Source organism: Bombina bombina, chromosome 3 (assembly GCF_027579735.1).
Source record: "Bombina bombina isolate aBomBom1 chromosome 3, aBomBom1.pri, whole genome shotgun sequence".
NCBI lineage: Eukaryota > Metazoa > Chordata > Amphibia > Anura > Bombinatoridae > Bombina > Bombina bombina.
In genome coordinates, this window is record NC_069501.1 from 1,153,852,286 (window position 1) to 1,153,870,824 (window position 18,539).

General features: G+C 39.4%; 1 protein-coding gene across 1 annotated transcript in view; it reads right to left on the reverse strand.

The window, feature by feature from the left end:
- CUL5 (cullin 5) overlaps positions 1-3,129 on the reverse strand; it is a 281,093-nt gene extending 277,964 nt beyond the window's left edge. Inside the window, exon 1 of the mRNA XM_053708551.1 lies at positions 2,849-3,129. Coding sequence (XP_053564526.1) covers positions 2,849-2,872 — 24 coding nt within the window. The 5' untranslated portion in view covers positions 2,873-3,129. The remainder of the gene's footprint in view (positions 1-2,848) is intronic.
- Positions 3,130-18,539: the final 15,410 nt, after the last annotated feature.

An 18,539-nucleotide genomic window follows, 5' to 3' on the forward strand; every position in this document is an offset into this window, starting at 1 on the left:
AACTCGTCCCCTTAGCTTTTCCCAGTCTGCAAAGCAGTTTTTTCTGAATGTAAGACGTTCGTATGAGCAATGCACCTTTTTTAATACTGCACTTCTATGTTAGACAAAGAGAAAAGGAAACAAATTTATTTAAGAGACATTTTACAATTTCTTTTTTTGTCTGCAGCTAATTTGCAATGCAATTTTTAAAGTCTAAAACTTTATCAAATGGCTTTATTTTCCAAATAATTAACAAATTGTTATTGTACTGGTGCTTTAGTGCAACTGCCTAATTTAAAATTTAATTTTATTTAAAAATGACCTGCAGAAACATTTTAACTAAAAAAAATCTGATCGCAGAAAGTGAAAGAAAGTTCTGCCTATGGGCACATATATTCCAATGCAGTGCTTAATTTCTAAAGCATATAAAATGACTTATGTACACTTAAAACTTATATGTTGTGTAAAACCTGAAATGAATATCTTACAAATACCCTGATGTCTGGTTAACATGCTTATTTATAGCAAGAATATTACTTTACACTTATAGGGCCTATTGATAATTTAAATAAATTCAAACTTATTTGGGTGAAAATTACACAATTTATGGCTACATGTTCTTTTGCAACAAATAGATGCAACACACACACTAACAATTATCTTTGCAATATGCATGTATTTTAAAAAAAAAAAAAAAGTGATGCCAGAGCTGTCCAGAAATAAATCTGAAGTTTCCAATCAGTACAACTATACGCTCTTAGCTTCAAGCAAATCTGTGAACACTCAATGTCCCAATAACAGACATAACTGTGAACATGGTGTCTTTCTGAAATGTGAGCTTACTGTAGAGGCCACGTCCCTACTGATACTCAGGCAAAACATTCGTTTGCAGAACAGATTCCCTGTGACTGAAACAGCGCTAAGCATCAAATTGCATGGTTATGAGTGCGCTCACAAGCAGAGACAGGAAGTAAATCCTGATTGGTTTTTGGGCAAGACTATGATTATGAAGCATGTTATTTTATCACTTTAAAAAGGGACAGTCAAGTCCAAAACAAACTTTCATGTTTCAAATAGGGCATGTCATTTTAAACAACTTTCCAATTTACTTTTATCACCAATTTTGCTTTGTATATTGGTATTCTTAGTTGAAAGCTAAACCTAAGAAGGCTCATATGATTACATAAAACACTAATTAAATGCTAGATGGAATGATGCGTTCAAAGAAAAGATTAGCGTTAGAATAACATGTGGCTGTATTTTTCAAAGTTTCATTAGTTGTTTAAAGGGACAGTCAAGTATAAATTAAACTTTCATTATTCAGATAGGACTTTTAATTTTAATTGACTTTCCAATTTACTTTTATCATCAAATTTGCTTTTTTCTCTTGGTATTATTAGTTTAAGCTAAACATAGGTAGGCTCATATGCTAATTTCTAAGCCTTTGAGGGCTGCCTCTTATCACATGCTTTTTAAATCTCTTTTCAACACAAAGAGACAGAAAGTACATGTGGGCTATATAGATAACACTGTGTTCAGGCACAGAAAGTTATTTAAGATCTAGCACAATACAATGCTAAATTTAAGACAATAGATAATAAACAATCACAGTCATGTGATCAGGGGGCTGGAAGAAGGTTCCTAGATACAAGGTAATTACAAAGGTAAAAAGTACATTAATATAACTGTGTTGGTTATGCAAAACTGGGGAATGAGTAATAAAGGGATTATCTATCTTTTAAAACAATAACAATTCTATGGTTGACTGTCCCTTTAAATAGTGACAAAGTGTAAAGTTTAAATGTCTATAAAACAATGGGAGCTGCCATGTTGTAACTTAGGGTACTTTCTCTGCTGTGGCCAATTAGGGACAGTTATAAATAGGTCATTAGAGTGGGCAGCCAATGGTTATATGTAATATAACAGTGTTCTGCACTTCCATTTCTTACAGGAACTAAAATGCTCACAAATTTCAGAATGGAATTACAGGAAAATAGAACAAAATAAACAATGAAAGTATATTGTAGAGGTTTTTTTATATATATACACAAATGTTTAATGTCCATTTAATAATCCTATTATTTTCAGGCTGGTCCCTATCTGGCAATAAAACAAAACATTTCAAGTTGTCCTTATCTAATAAGCATTCATAATGTAGTACAGATTCTAGATATAACCGATATGAATGCTACCTACCACTTAGTTGCCAGAAGGCTGCAAAACAATCCCTACCTGATAGTCAAAGCATGTTATACATTTGTAACAGGCATGTAGGTGAACTTATGATACAAATACATTACTAAGTGAAATGTTTATGTACAGTACACTTATCGTTTGAAATGTTCACTATAAAGATGCACAACAGCAACCCTGCATTATATACAATATGATACATTTGATGTTGTCTGTTTTACCTGGAACGCAGATATACCCTAAATCTTATAGTTTACATGACAGAACAGATTAGAAAAGGGACATAACGTAAACACTTTAAAAAGGCCAGGTCCCACTGTCACTTATCCCTGGGACTTATCGCATGGCAGGCCTTATGTTTTTACACACTGACACCCAGTAGCACAGATGACAGTTCCTGTGACAGTCAGTGGGACATATGGGAAATATCCGGGCGCTGCCAACTCCCCCTGTTTAATAGGGTGGTATAACCCAGACCCTTGGTATTGTACGGGTGGTGGGAACCATATTTAATCTGAGGGGGACAGACTTGCATTCATAATCTTACAGTCCAAAACAGAATTCTAAAAACCAGCGCTACGGGCTACTCTGCCCGCCACTGCGGGAGGTAACCTTAGTGCGTATTTGTCCTTCTTATAAAGGCTTACGAGTCATAAGGCGAGAAAGCGCTTCTTACCTTTAACAGATTAGACGTCGCCATGTTTCCTTAACTTGTCCTCCCGAAGGATCCCGCGAGATCTGCTCTCCCTTAGCATTAGGAGGTCATGTGTAAGCTGGCTGACTCTCCAGGATGGCGCGCTCCCGGTTTCTTCTTGCCCTTTCGTGAGGGGCGCGCACTCTTCTAACTCCTGGTGTCTAGCTCTAAATTTCGTACATGGTATTTGTGGAACCGCTGTGAGTTCAGGGGAGAGCTGATCATGACGCCATATACGAACGCCCCATTCCCTGGAAATCCAAGTGCTGATTCCGCCCCTTGTCTGTTTATGGGTAAAGGGCGGGTTCTGGGGTGAGTGGTGTAATCAGATGGAATTGTGTTGGCTTTGTAAGTGTTATAGATTGTTTTAAGAACTAAGGAAAGAAAGACAATAAACATTTGTGTTAATCATTGGTTCTATGAACGCAAATACAAATGAAAAGGACAACTTACATACTACTAAAGTCTAGAACTATTATTATTATTATATTGCATATCTCCCATGTATGCTATACAGTTCTCTGTCATGACAACTGTTACAAGACACCTTACAGAATTGTTACAATAAGTAACACAGCCTTAGAAACCTTTTTGGACTCCAAAAGAATTGATGTACCCAATGATTCCAAAACAGTTCCCAATAAAAAAAAAAAAACGGCCGGCATAATAACAACAATTCCAGAAACACACGATCCATCACTAGGAATTTATTAAATTATAGGACTTGCCTTTCGAAACAGCTTTTTATAAACAGTAAAACCTTTTAGTAAATTTCATCAAGAACTTCTAATTACACAAGATGGAACACCAGGTTCAGGGGGGCTATCTAAACTAAAAAATGGTATTTGGAACATAAAGTAATAGTATTACAAGGCAAACCACTGCATCATTGGATGGAATAATCCAATAGCACTCAAAGCTTATGTCTATTATAGTTCCTTACTCAAAGAGAACGTTTTCTGTGGCAAGTATTTTAAAATAATTTTCAAAAAGAAGCAAAATTACTTACGTAGCCATGCTGTTTGGAGTAGTCTGATCCACCCCCTTATCAGTGTTTAGCTTCAGAAACACAGATATTGTATTTCAACTGAGTTCACAGCTGCTTATTTGCTTCTAGGCATGCTCCTGCAGATAATGACTGCAAGTCTGCATTCTACCTAAGCAAAGGTAGATATAGATACAGCCATAGAAGGAAATGTGTGGGGGGAGTTAGAGCTGTACAATTCAGAAGCTTAAGAGAAAGGGTTATGGGTGAGGCACTGCAGTATAAATTTGCAGGTAAAGTAATTAAAGTAAATATTATATTTTGTCTCAATCCCAACTTGTTTAATGTCCCTTTAAGCAAATAAGATAATCGAATTACAGTGGAAAGTTGTTAAAAATTGCATACATAAATATTTTGTGTTCCATGTCCCTTTAAAAATAGTGCATTAAACCAATTGTGCAAATAAAAATAAAAAAGCAACAAATGTTATTAGGTTATAGTTGTTGTTGTTTTTTTTTTGCTTGAAATAAATTAAGGAAAGGGTGTTTACATTGAACATGAAAGTACCAAGAAATTCATGGTGCTACTGAACTGATACTCGTATCAATTGCACATTAGTTGATAAGAGCAATTCCCCACATTTGTATTAGATGATGATAAGTCTACATAGACATGACATTCAAGACAGGAGTATCTAGTCTTTTATTTTATTTTTATGGTAATCAGTGCATTTAGACCATTGTTGCCATTGGTAGAGGAGTGTTTGTACACCTTTCTACATGTCTGATTTCAGACTTGAGCTTATGGTCTTTGTTACATGATTTTATTTTCTTCAAAGCTGAATAGAAGCCATTGAAAACTAATGTCAAAGCTGAAGCCTGTGTGTATCCTTCAGAGGCATACACGTACAATAAAACTATTTCTTCTTAATCATAGACCAGTTAATACCCAGGAAACAGCAATGAGCAACTGTTATCAATCAGCAACCTGGTATCTGCCGGTCAATAGAAAAGGGCCGACAACATTGAGGCATGATTGGCCAGCAATATAATACCAGCCTGGTCAGGACAAGAGACAATTAGTAGACATCGGCAGCCATACAGTCAGATAAACACCTATGTGCTTATTCCATACAGATCCAGGTGAGGTAGTGAGCACTGAGCTTGATGGTTTAATCTTTATTATATTTGCCTTCTCTTATCTGCCCTTTTAAAAGAGACTAACTTTGAGTCTGCTATCACGGGAGAAGGCCTCTCTTTGGTGTTTACACTGCAGTATCCTACCTATCATTTTCTAAGCAAAATAACTGATTATTGCTATCCCTCTCCAGGAAGCCATACTTCTTTTTATGTTGAAAGCTCTCTTTCCATAAGCATAACAGGGGATGGCATTGTTGGAACAGTATTTAACCTTGCATCTCTATTATAAATACATCTATTTCTCTACATTCAGGTTTGCCTTGAATTTCACTTGCATACCAAATGCATATTTAATATATCTTCATTTCAGTGCCACCATTATGAGAAATGCCAAGTTGAACAACCTCAACATCACTTAAAGGAGAATGTCATGTAGGTCTGCGTTTCCTGAGCGACTAGCCCTCAACCCGTCTTAGAGATTGAAATGTGTACTAGGCTTAGCCAACCTTTACATCTTCCACCTCTGATTTAGGAACCTTCAGAAATCTACATGACCCTACTTAGAGACTAGGTATAGAAGGTTGAAAGAGCCATGAGAAAATACCATACATGAGTTATGAGACAAGCATGATAAAATAAACCATTTTTAAGGCAAAGAAATGTCAGTGATACCTGTAGATTGAACAAATATTGTATTTTGAAAGATACAGCTGTAATGTTAAGTATGATGGTTTCTACAGTGAGTCCATATAGGTCCTCCATCCACGCTGCCAATAACAAAAAAGAAGAAAAGGAAGAAGTCAAACCTGATTTAGTAATACAGGCTGGAGAAAGTGTCATGGGATAGAGTATTATAAAGAAAATAAGGACAAAAGTGTCAGCAGGGGTGCTGAGATAAGCAGTTCAGTTAGGATGGGCACATATAAAAACAGTATGAATACACAGGGAAAATTCGACAACAGATGATCGGTCCAAAACAGCTAACAATTAGTGCCTATAGCATCATCATGACCCAGAAGCAAGATGGCGGCATCCATGTAGAAGCAAACTCTATAGTGCTCGGGACAGTTAAATTACCTTCCTGGGACCTAAGTAGGTTTATAGGGATGTGATAGATGAAAAGCCTGAACTAAGCTGGGAGCATGGACATCTTTGGCAAGAACCCATGAGCTCTCATCATCAGAATAACCTTTCCAACATACAAGGTATTGAAGCTGCCACTTACTCATCGGGAATAGTCATGAAATTCTTGATGTTCATTCAGAGCGACTGATTTAAGAAGAACAGCCCATCTAAAGAAATGATTATGAACATAAGGCTTTAAAAGATATACATGAAACACAGGAGAGCCTCAAAGTATTTTGGGTAGGGCCAACTTGCATGCCACTTGATTGGCTTGTTGAAATATTGAGTAGTGAGAAGGAATCCCATTAAGAGGAACAATATGATGAAGAAACCGTGTAGGTAATTCTATGGGAGAAAATTGATCTATTGTGACCCACATTACAGTATTCTCTTTAGCAGAAGGTAGATAAATAATAAAATCCATGGTTATGTGGGACCAATGTCTATCTGGAACAGACAGCAGAAGGAGCTTGACAAGGAATCTTGTGCATAGCACAAGTAACAGGCTTATATGTAGGCTAGCATATCTTTCTTCATAGAAGAGCACCATACAAAAGGTTCCATTAGTAGTTCTGTAAATACCAGGATGACCAGAAAGTTTATTATCATGTGCCCAAGTGATGATGGTAGAACAGAGCGAGCAAGGAACAAAGTATTTACCAGGTGGTGGCCTTACAGATTAAGAGGCAAGGACTTCTGTGCCTCCTCCAGTTCTTGTGCAAGAGATGTAGACAGATGTGCAATGAATCTGGAGAGATGATGTGAGATGGTTCTTCGTCTCTATTGGAATCTCCAGAAAAAAAGCTGTCTTAATAAGGTGTCCGCTTTAACATTGTTGAATCCTGGATAATAAGTTCAAGCAAGAGAAAAATAAAGCCCACCTTGCCTGTCTTGCATTCAGATGGTGTGCAGTTTCAAGATAAATCAAATTCTTGTGATCTGTATAAATTAGAACTGGAACTGGAGTTCCTTCTAAAAGATGACACCAATGAGATAAGGCTAGTTTCAGGGTTAATTAACACCTTGTTGCCCACATCACAATTCATCTCTGCCTGAGAAAATTTAAGTGACACAAAAGCCACACGGTGGAGCTTCCTGTCCTTATACTTTGTTGGGAGAGAACAGCTGCAACACCCACATCTGAGGCATTTATCTGCATAGTATATTACAAAGACGGATTTGGGTGTTGACGAATAGGAGCTGTAATAAAAGCTTCTTTTAAACATACAAAGGCTCTCTCTGCTTCATCCTTCTTGGTCAGATCAGTGATAGGAGCTGATAATTTGGAGAAGTTCCATATAAATCTCCTGTAATAGAGAATCGCAAAAAAAAATTGTATGCCCTTCAGACTTTGGGTCTGGGTCATTGTAGGATTGCAGACAGTTTATCAGGGTCCATCTTAAATCCTACACTAGAAATAATATTACCCTGGAAGGGTATACTCTCTTTTTCAAATATACATTTTTCAAGCTTTGCAAAAAGTTGCTGAAGGATAATTTTGATGTGTTCTCTGTGTTCAGACAGATTGTTAGAAAAGACTAAGATGTTGTCTAAATACAGCTCTGGGAAAAATTATCAGTTTTTCTGTTTTTGCTATTTAAAGGTATGTGTTTGAGTAAAATGGACATTTTTGTTTTATTCTATAAACTACTAACAACATTGCTCCCAAATTCCAAATAAAAATATTGTCATTTAGAGCATTTATTTGCAGAAAATGACAACTGGTCAAAATAACAAAATGCCGTGTTTTCAGACCTCGAATAATGCAAAGAAAATAAATTAATATTTTTAAACAACAGAATACTAATGTTTTTAACTTAGCAAGAATAACCCTGATTTTCAGTCACAGCATGGTCACCACCAGTCTTTCACATTGTTGTTGGGTGACTTTATACCACTCCTGGCGCACAAATTCAACCAGCTCTGCCTTGTTTGATGGCTTGTGACCATCCATCTTCCTCTTGATCAGGATCCAGAGGTTTTCAAAGGGGTTTAGGGCTGGAGATTGGGCTGACCATGATCTGGTGGTCCTCCATCCACACTTTCATTGAGCTAGCTATGTGGCATGGAGCATTGTCCTGCTGTAAAAAAAAAAAGCAATCCTCAGAGTTTGAGAACATTGTCAGAGCAGAAGAAAGCAAGTTTTCTTCCAGTATAATCTTGTATCTGGTTTGATTCATTCATCCTTCACAAAGATAAATCTGCCCGATTCCATCCTTGCTGAAGCACCCCCAGATCATCAATGATCCTCCACCAAATTTCACAGTGGGTGCAAGACACTGTGGTTTGTAGGCCTCTCTATGCCTCCGTCTAACCATTAGACAACCAGGTGTTGGTCAATGTAAGAATATATAACCATAATGATGCCATTTTATCTCTAGTAATCCATTTTGTGTAAGCATACAATTTAAGATGAGTCTATTATTGTAGGGATCAAGTATTAATTCCTGCTATACCACTCTAGTACTCCTGAAAAGACCACCCAGTCTCACAATAAACCGCGGACTCTTTGGTATTTAAGGAGTCCTGCTATGCTCATTGACTGGGGGATGATGATATAGTCATTTTATCAGGAATATAGAGAATATTGGACAAGTGAGAATAGAAGAAATAAGGTCTCAGAAATCCCAACAGAAGTAGGGAAAATCTTATAACAGCAATGCTGGATATACAATGTTTTTTCTTAGTCACAGGTAATAATAGAGGGAACAGCAATAATCTCTGTGTGGAATTGTGTTAAGTCTGAAGGTAGCAGCTGCAATCAGTAGTAGGTTAATAGCAGAGTAACCCAAGTTGTATTGATAGTGGAGAATACACCGAGAGTTCAGTTGCAGCTGTGATGCTCAACTTTCAGCACAAAATACTGAAGAGAAGGTGACCAAGTGATATACAGTTCAAGCAGTATTAGAGCAGAACACCCAGTACCAATATTCAGGCAATGCAAGCAAAGTCTTTTGAAATGCAAAGATAGTCCAGAGATCTTAAGGCAAGGACACTGAGAGTGTTAATTCAGGGTAAGCAAAACATACTCTTTTGTAATACAAAGCAGTCCAATGAACTAAAGGCAGCGAGTCACAGCGTCTTGATTTAGGCAGGCAGAGATCAGAGGTTTTGTAAGCAGCGGTATTTAGAGAGGAAAGAGCACTCATGCAAGTAAGAAAGTACAGCGTTTCATAGGGAGCCAAAGCGAAGAAGATGCACTTTAGCTTACCGGGTACTCGGATTGCAGGTGAGAACAGCGTCTGTTGATTTGTAGTGTGTGTTCTGAGAAGGATCCAGATCTCCTGAGTGAGAGGGAGAGAGTGAAACTGCTGCGTGACGTCAGAGGAGCTGAGCCGTTTCGGCGTGGAGGAGTACAGGGATCCGATGAACAGAAACTGCTGGCTTGGCACGCTGATTTCCTAGGAAGGAGAGAGGTACTGTGGAAATAGCTGAAAGCAGTTAAAGCAGGTGTACACAATCCACACAAGGAAGGTTAGGGAACAATTGGCTAGTAGATTTACTGAAAATGAGACCGTAGTCTTACTGGATGCAAATAACCTAGCAAAGAGGTAATAAAGGAGGGACCTAAAATAGGGTTTCCTGCAGAGAGTTAAAGGGATACACCCATGAGTGTGACAGGACACCCCCTCTAAGGAGCCGCTCTGCGGATCAAGGCTTAGGTCAGTCGGGAAAACGTCTATGGAATTGCGATACTAGACGCGGTGCAGCCAAATTAACAGAGGGTTCCCAGGAGTCCTCTTCAGCACCATAGCCCTTCCAGTGGAATAGATATTGTAGAACTCTTCTGTGGTATCGGGAATCTAGAATAGTCTCAACCTGATAATGAGGGTCATCAGGAGGAATGTTAAAATCTGAGGAATGTTTGGTATGGGGTCTCACTGGGTGGTATGGCTTCAGTATTGAGACATGGAAGGTTGAATGGCATTTGTAAGAAGGAGGGAGCCGAAGGGTCACAGCGTTCCAATTTATGACCCTCAAAATAGGAAACGGTCCAACGAACAAACTGCTCAGTTTTGAGCACCTCATCCCTGAGACTTGCGGGAACGTATAGCCGGTCTTTATGGTAGAGAAGACCGCCTGCTGAAGCTGTTAAAGGCAGTGTCTTGGATAAAATGTCTTTTCCTTGGTGTGCCTTGAAGTATTCAATGCCGTGTGTGGTAAGTTCAATGAAGCGATCTTGAGGTATGATGGAGCAAGGAGTGATATCATAGGATGGCTTTGGGTCCTTCCTAGACAAGGCATCTGCCTTCATATTCTTACTTCCTGGCCTGTAGGTAATAACATAATTAAACCTAGAAAAGAATAAACTCCATTGAACCTGTCTTGAACTTAGGGTCTTATTGGACTTTAGATACTGTAGGTTTCTGTGATCAGTATAGATAATCATGGCTTGTGAGGTTCCTTCCAGCAAATGCCTCCAAAACTCTGATGAAGCCTTTATGGCTAGTATTTCCTTTTCGCCAATTGTGTAGTTGTATTCGGCATTATTCATTAGCCTGGAAAAGTAGGACACAGGGTCTACGGAGTTAGTGGATGAACTTCTTTGAGAGAGAACGGCACCAATTGCATAATCATATGCGTCCACCTCTAATATATACTGAAGACTTGAGTCTGTGAATTGTAATATAGGTGCCAAGGTGAATTTATCCTTTAATGAGTTGAAAGCCTGTTGGGCCAGGGTGGTCCATGAAAAAGTACAGGCCTTTTTTGTGAGGGTTGTAAGGGGTTTGATTATGGATGAAAAACTGTTGATAAACCGTCTATAGAAATTGGCGAAGCCAAGGAATTTCTGAATATCCTTTTTTTGATCTGGGGATAGGCCATTTAGTGATGGCTACGACCTTATCATTCTCCATACTTATTCCCGAGAGAGATATGTTATATCCCAAAAATGAAATTTTATTGGTATTGAAGATGCACTTTTCTCCTTTTGCAGAAAGGGAGTGTGCCCTTAATCTAGAGATGACAAGACGGACGTCTTTGATATGTTGCTCAAGAGAATCTGAATAAATCAAGATATTGTCTAAATATACCACCATCGAAACATCTAGGAGATCTTGGAAGATATCGTTCATAAAACACTGAAAGGTAGCAGGGGCGTTACAACGTCCAAATGGCATGACCGTGTACTCGAACAAGCCATACCTTGTTCGAAACGCGGTCAACCATTCATCCCCCTTCCTCATCCTGACGAGGTTGTAGGCACATCTCAGATCTAATTTGGTGTAAAAGGTTGCTCTACTGAGACGTTCTATTAGTTCGGGTATCAGTGGCAAAGGGTATCTGTTCTTCCGGGTTCGACTATTGAGCTCCCTATAATCAATTATAGGTTTCAGGCTTTGGTCCTTGTTCCTGACGAAAAATATGCCAGCTCCAGTCGGAGATGTTGACGGCCTGATAAACCCCTTCTTTAAATTGTCTTCCAGATACTGTTTGAGGTGTTTGAGTTCTGGTTCTGACATGGGGTAGATGCGGCCGTATGGTATGGAAGAATTGGGGAGCAAATCTATGGGGCAGTCGTACGGTCTATGAGGTGGAAGATTTTGAGCGTCACCTTTGTCAAAAACATCTGAAAAGTCCCCATAGCAAGAGCGTATTTCAGTCTCCAACAACTGCATAATGCTATGTTTGTGATTAGGAACACAAGACTGTACAAAAACTAGAATTAAAGTGTATGGAATTAGTAGCCCAGTGAATAGTGGGTTGATGTGTTCTCAACCATGGCAACCCCAAAATAATGGGGAATAGGGGCGTGGAAATTACTTTGAATACACATGTCTCTACATGTGTGGAAGAAATAGTTAATGAGAGAGGAATGGTGTTGTGCGTTGTGGGACCTGATTTAAAGAACCATCGACCACAGTAATTGCTAGTGGAAATTTTTCTTTATTAAAGGAATATGATTAATGTGCACAAACTCAAAATCAATAAAGTTCCCGGTTGCTCCGGAGTCAATCACTGCTTGTGATATTGCATGATGAGAGTCCCACTGTAGGGAAATAGAGAGAGAGAGAAATGTGAGGAGAACATTGTATAAGGATGTGTGTTTTGAGGAGAGGTTAGAATCTTACCCTTCTTGGATTTTTGGAGACTTGGGCAGTCCTTAACCCCATGGTCCTTTGCAGCACAATAGAGACAAAGGTTATGTAGTCTGCGTCTGGTCTTTTCCTCAGCCTTTAACGGACCTCTGATGAAGGCGATCTCCATAGGCTCGTCAGAGCTCCTCTTTGGAGGTGAGGCATTGTAGGAGAAGGATCTCCTGTTTACAGGCTCAGTTGATGTCTTTTCTGACCTTCTCTCTCTCAACCGGCGGTCAATGGATATACTTAGAAGTATGAGGGACTCTAATTCTGTTGGTATGACTGTACGAGCTAGCTCATCCTTTATTTGGTCTGACAGACCCAGCCGGAACTGATTTTTTTAGAGCGGCGGTGTTCTACTGTGTATCAGGTGCCCAACTCTTGAAGTCCGTAATGTACTCCTCCACCGGTCTTTTCCCCTGGCGGAGAGCACGTATGGAGGATTCTGCAGTGTTTTGTTTATCCCGGTCCTCATACAGGATAGACATTGCATCAAAGAAGGCGTCTAGGGAATTTTAATATGGGATCATTCCTTTCATAAAATGAGTTGGCCCATTTCCTGGGTTCTCCAGAGAGATAGGATATCACGGTTAAAACCCTGACTTTGTCATTGGGGTAGGTTCTTGGTTTGAGGGAGAATAATAGAGTGCATTAATTCTTAAATTCCCTAAAATTTGCTCTTATGCCTGTAAAACTCTCTGGAGGAGATATCTGTGGTTCAGGGTGGTTTTCCATTGGGGTTGCCTTTTCAGACAAACGATCACTGATAAACTTTCTTAATTGTTCATGTTCTGACTGAATCTCCCTTAAGCCTTGGAGCATCAAATCCATGTTCTGGGCCATTGCTCCCACACGGTTTGATAATTCAGTGAGATCCATATTAAGTCCTGCAGGAAATTATTTTCTGAGGCTAGGTAATATGTAGGGATCAAGTATTAATTCCTCCTATACCACTCTAGTACTCCTGAAAAGACCACCCAGTCTCACACCAAACCGCAGACTCTTTGGTATTTAAGGAGTCCTGTTATGCTCATTGACTGGGGGATGACGATATAGTCATTTTATCAGGAATATAGAGGATATTGGACAAGTGAGAATAGAAGAAATAAGGTCTCAGAAATCTCAACAGAAGTAGGGAAAACCTTATAACAGCAATGCTGGATATACAATGTTCTTTCTTAGTCACAGGTAATAATAGAGGGAACAGCAATAATCTATGTGTGGAATTGTGTTAAGTCTGAAGGTAGCAGCTGCAATCAGTAGTAGGTTAATAGCAGAGTAACCAACGTTGTATTGATAGTGGAGAATACACTGAGAGTTCAGTTGCAGCTGTGATGCTCAACTTTCAGCACAAAATACTGATGAAAAGGTGACCAAGTGATATACAGTTCAAGCTTTATTAGAGCAGAACACCCGGTACCAATATTCAGGAAATGCAAGCAAAGTCTTTTGAAATGCAAAGATAGTCCAGAGATCTTAAGGCAAGGACACTGAGAGTGTTAATTCAGGGTAAGCAAAACATACTCTTTTGTAATACAAAGCAGTCCAATGAACTAAAGGCAGCGAGTCACAGCGTGTTGATTTAGGCAGGCAGAGATCAGAGGTTTTGTAAGCAGCGGTATTTAGAGAGGAAAGAGCACTCAAGCAAGTAAGAAAGTACAACGTTTCATAGAGAGCCAAAGCGAAGCGTCAGCACACAGGAGAAGATGCACTTTATCTTACCAGGTACTCGGCTTGCAGGTGAGAACAGCGTCTGTTGATTTGCAGCGTGTGTTCTGAGCAGGATCCAGATCTCCTGAGTGAGAGGGAGAGAGTGAAACCGCTGCGTGACGTCAGAGGAGCTGAGCCGGTTCGGCGTGGAGGAGTACAGGGATCCGATGAACAGAAACTGCTGGCTTGGCACGCTGATTTCCTAGGAAGGAGAGAGGTACTGTGGAAATAGCTGAAAGCAGTTAAAGCAGGTGTACACAATCCACACAAGGAAGGTTAGGGAACAATTGGCTAGTAGATTTACTGAAAAAGAGACCATAGTCTTACTGGATGCAAATTACCTAGCAAAGAGGTAATAAAGGAGGGGCCTTAAATAGGGTTTCCTGCAGAGAGTTAAAGGGATACACCCATGAGTGTGACAATTATAGTTCATTATAAGATAGTTATTATGCTGTGAGAAAAATATGAAGCTGAACACTTTATCTCAATAATTTGTCCGATGGCGTTGCTATGTCCTGGCGATGCGCCCAGATACACCGTTATCTAAAACTGTTTCTCAGTACAACTCCTTTTTATTCTTTTTTTTTTTAATATTTTTTATTGAGGTTGTGCATGTCAAACATAGAACATAATACGCCTCTTTTGGAACAATAGAAAGATACAAACAAAATTGAGCAATACATTTCAGCAGTTATATATAACATCAATAGTAGGCTAATGTAACCTCGATTTTTTTTTAATGAAGTAGCATACATGACTGACCAGCTAGGAACATAATTTTAGGCCCAATGGGCCAGAATTGCTAAAAATATAAAATATATAATAATGATGGTCAGGTAAACTGCTCCTTAGGAGCTTCAAGAAGAGAAGGAATGCGTATTTAGCGAGGGGGGGGGGATATTCAGCGGATAAGCACCGCTCTAATTATAGGGGAAAGGGCGGAGGGCGGAGCCATAAGCTATATATTGAGGCTGATATGCTTCTCAGGCTGTTACTAATATAGCTGTATTTGATGAGTATACCTAATTAGAGAACTCTACCTGATAAAGGTCCCCAGAGTTTTGTGTATAGAATGATTTAGGTTGACTCCTGATATAATTATACTCAAGGAGGGATATTGGTATACATGCTGTCTGAGATATAGGGGGCTTCTGATTGGGCTCCTCTCCTAGGGAAATGCCAACTATCGGTGATGAGGGACCAGGAAATAGGGGTATGACCTGCAGGCAACCAGTGCCGACGGGAAAGGAAGGAGAGGGACCCAACAGGAATAGATGGGCTGCTCTAATAATGAAATTAACATAGGGAACACCATAATCTAAGACAAGGCTAGCGAAGTCTCCAACATATGTAACTATGACTTTTACAAGACGGGGGACATACATAGGAGTATCACAACAAATGAAAGATAATACAAACTCTCTCCACAAGACTCCAGATGGCAAACAATCAATTAGTCTCAGCAATATCTACCCATTATAGCCATAGCTTAACAACAATTGTAGATTTAATATTTAGGTTCGGTGCAGTGCTTAGGTCTATTAACTAGTGTTGTTTTAAAATAGCCAAGGGTATAGGCTTCATCTGAGATACTAATGTCGGCAACATATATCAATATAGCATAGCATGCTTAGAGTAGTATATATTGGCACTAGATGTAGATAGTAGATATGTAGATGATATCATAACAATAGAGACGCAACGTGAGATACATATTGAAGGATTATCCCCACTCAGAAAGGATGTATCCCTCATGGCCCTATCAGGGGCTTACGTATGAACTTTATTGTGGGACTACTGTGGGTGTTATATTCTAGAATTTGGAGGGGATTCTAGGGCATAGTTTAATGTTAAATATAAATAGCGAGCAATCTATTGGATGGGAAAAAGTATACAATATACAAACCACAAATTTTAAAGAGGAAAGGTGTCTATAGCTAATTGACTTATTTAAAATTAAAATTAGGGGGAGATGGCATGAGAAGCAGGCAAGAGATAACTACTAACTTAGAATTTTAGATAAAGTATCTGTAATAAAACAACATCTAAACCCTATATAAAATAATCCATGCCTAATGAATGAGTTTGTGGGATAACTATACCTATGGTATATAATAAATAGTTCGTGGGGGTTACTAAAACCTAGCTCTAACTAGGGTTGAGTGGATTATGCAGTGAAACAGTTTGATAAATCAGGCTAATGTATAATTATATAGTAGGTTTGCTTTATTTTCTTGCAATTTGCTCGAATACAAACTAGGTCTCAATATGGTATGAGGCTTAGGTATAGATTAGGTGTGTTTTTTTTTTCATACTAGATATAGGGCATCTATACAATATCTACAGGAGGAGAAAGTGCTATATATTGCGAGGTATAGACTGCATAATACTCGGATGGTAAATACTAACCTTTCTCCCTCCAAACAAAAACAAATATAGCAAGAAACATTGTAATGAGGAAGCCATGAATCTCAAACTAGGGAGCTGATAGGAAGTCATCACTTAAATATAAAGTATATAACAATAATTAAGGTAGATTATATTATGTGTTGCTCCCTTATATCTATGGGCTTGAAATAACCATAGATGCATGTAATTATACAGTAAATCCAAACAATAACAGTAAACCGATTAATAACTATATTGGTAGGGTAAGCTAAAGATCCCATCAAAGTATAACATAATAGCATACAACTAGCAAGGAGTGCTCTCCCAAAAGTTTTCATATGACAGCATTAAAGTCCTCTTGCTGAATGGGATATCAAATATTTCAAATCGTACTCCATAGTGGAACCTGGGACTAATATTAGCGGGTAAACAAAAGGGAGGTTTGGAAAAAGAAAGTTACTGATGTAATAGCCGGTTTCCTAATTACCGAACCACCATAAGTACAACAAAAAAGTGATTGAGAGACTGTCATTGTTAACAGTTACCATAATGAACATAGATCCGCCATGACCCATGTCCCTTGCCGTGCATGAGATGAGAGGAGGCCACATCCATTAGCAGTAAAGATCACACTGACCGTAGATATCTAGGAATGCCGCTGATTGTTATTCACAGCAGTAATAGGCACTCCGGTAACGGCTATGGCGGCTACCCAACTCCCTTTTTAAAAAATATGTCAGGCAGATGCAATCTGGGGTCCGAGCTAGAGAGCGCAGCCAGAGGTGTAGCGGAGCAGCTCCACAAACCTGTAACAGTGGCGGAATCGTCGAAAAGGATGTACGCTCTGGGTTTCAAAACCAGGGTGTATTCTCTAGGTTTTGCTTGCTGCCTTGTCCGGTAAGTTGATTTAGATTGTAGGCCTCTCATATCATCCAGAATCTCATGAGTGATAGTCGAGAGATCCGCTTCCAAACCCATGTAAGGAGGGAAAGTGAGCTGGTGATATTGCCCGGAGATGTTCTGGGAAATTCTTACTGCCCGCGGTGTAGCGGTAGCGATGTGACAGGTCAGCTGTGCTCAGCTGCATCGGGTCTCTACTTGTAGTTCCAGGAAAAGTGCTAGTTAATCTCTGTCCGAATTCCTCTTCTTACGGTCGGGTAGTATCCTGTAGGATAGACAGTGAGTCTTCTATCTGGCTTGCCACATGGGTGTCATAGCAGGGAAGGTAAGAAGCGACATCTTTGTTGCGCAGCTCTAGCACGATAGAGCTCAAGCTATAAAACTGACTGTCGGCTTTATCGATCAGACTCTCCAGGAGAGAAACAAGTTGTGCAGAAGGTTCCTCCATACTAAGGTCTATGTAGGCAATGGATAAGACTGGCTTCCAAAACACCAAAAGTCAAAGTTTTAGCAATAAAATTTCAGGAGCTCTGTAATAGTATGTCTTGATGCGTTGGCAGTTGGCTCCGCCCTCCCTTTTTATTCTTTTTAATGAAGTTCTGTGTTCTAAGCATACTGTGTGAAATGGTGTGATTGTGATTACGTCATTGTTTAACCCTATATACTGTAACCATTGTCTATAAAAGTCTGTGATGCCTTATAATAAACAGAACAGTGATTAGACTTTACTTGTTGCCTGTCTAAATGCTGTTTCCCGATATCATGCCAAGTAACCCATTCAGTTCCAGGTGAAGGTGTAGAATACTGCTAAGTGTTAAGTGATACCCCCGGTTATAAGATAACGCCTAACAGGCAAAGCTGAAAATTGGTCTCATAAGAGAAGATGATCTTACTCCAGTCCTCTACAGCCCAATCCTTATGGTCTTTTGCTAAACCTCAGCCTTCCTCTTCTTTGCTTCTCATTGATGAAGGGCTTTTTTCTAGCTTTGCACAACTTCAGCCCTGCCCCTAGGAGCATGTTTCAAACTGTCCTTCCCGTGCACTTCACCCCAGCTGCTATATGCCATTCTTTTCACAGGTTACTTGATGTCATCCAACAGTTGTTGAGTGACATTCAAATGAGTTGTCAGTCGTCCCGGGCAGTGCAAAGTAGTTTTCAGCCTCTGCCAGTCTGTAGCTTTGTTGTTCCCAATGTTTGCTGCTTGACCTTGTTCTTATGAACCGCAGTCTTTGACATTTTTTAGGAAGGAGAAACCTGACACTCACTTTATCCCTCTGCCAGTAAAGCCAGAATTGAACCCTTTTTATTCCAATTACTTTTGAGGTACTACTAGCTCTGTTTT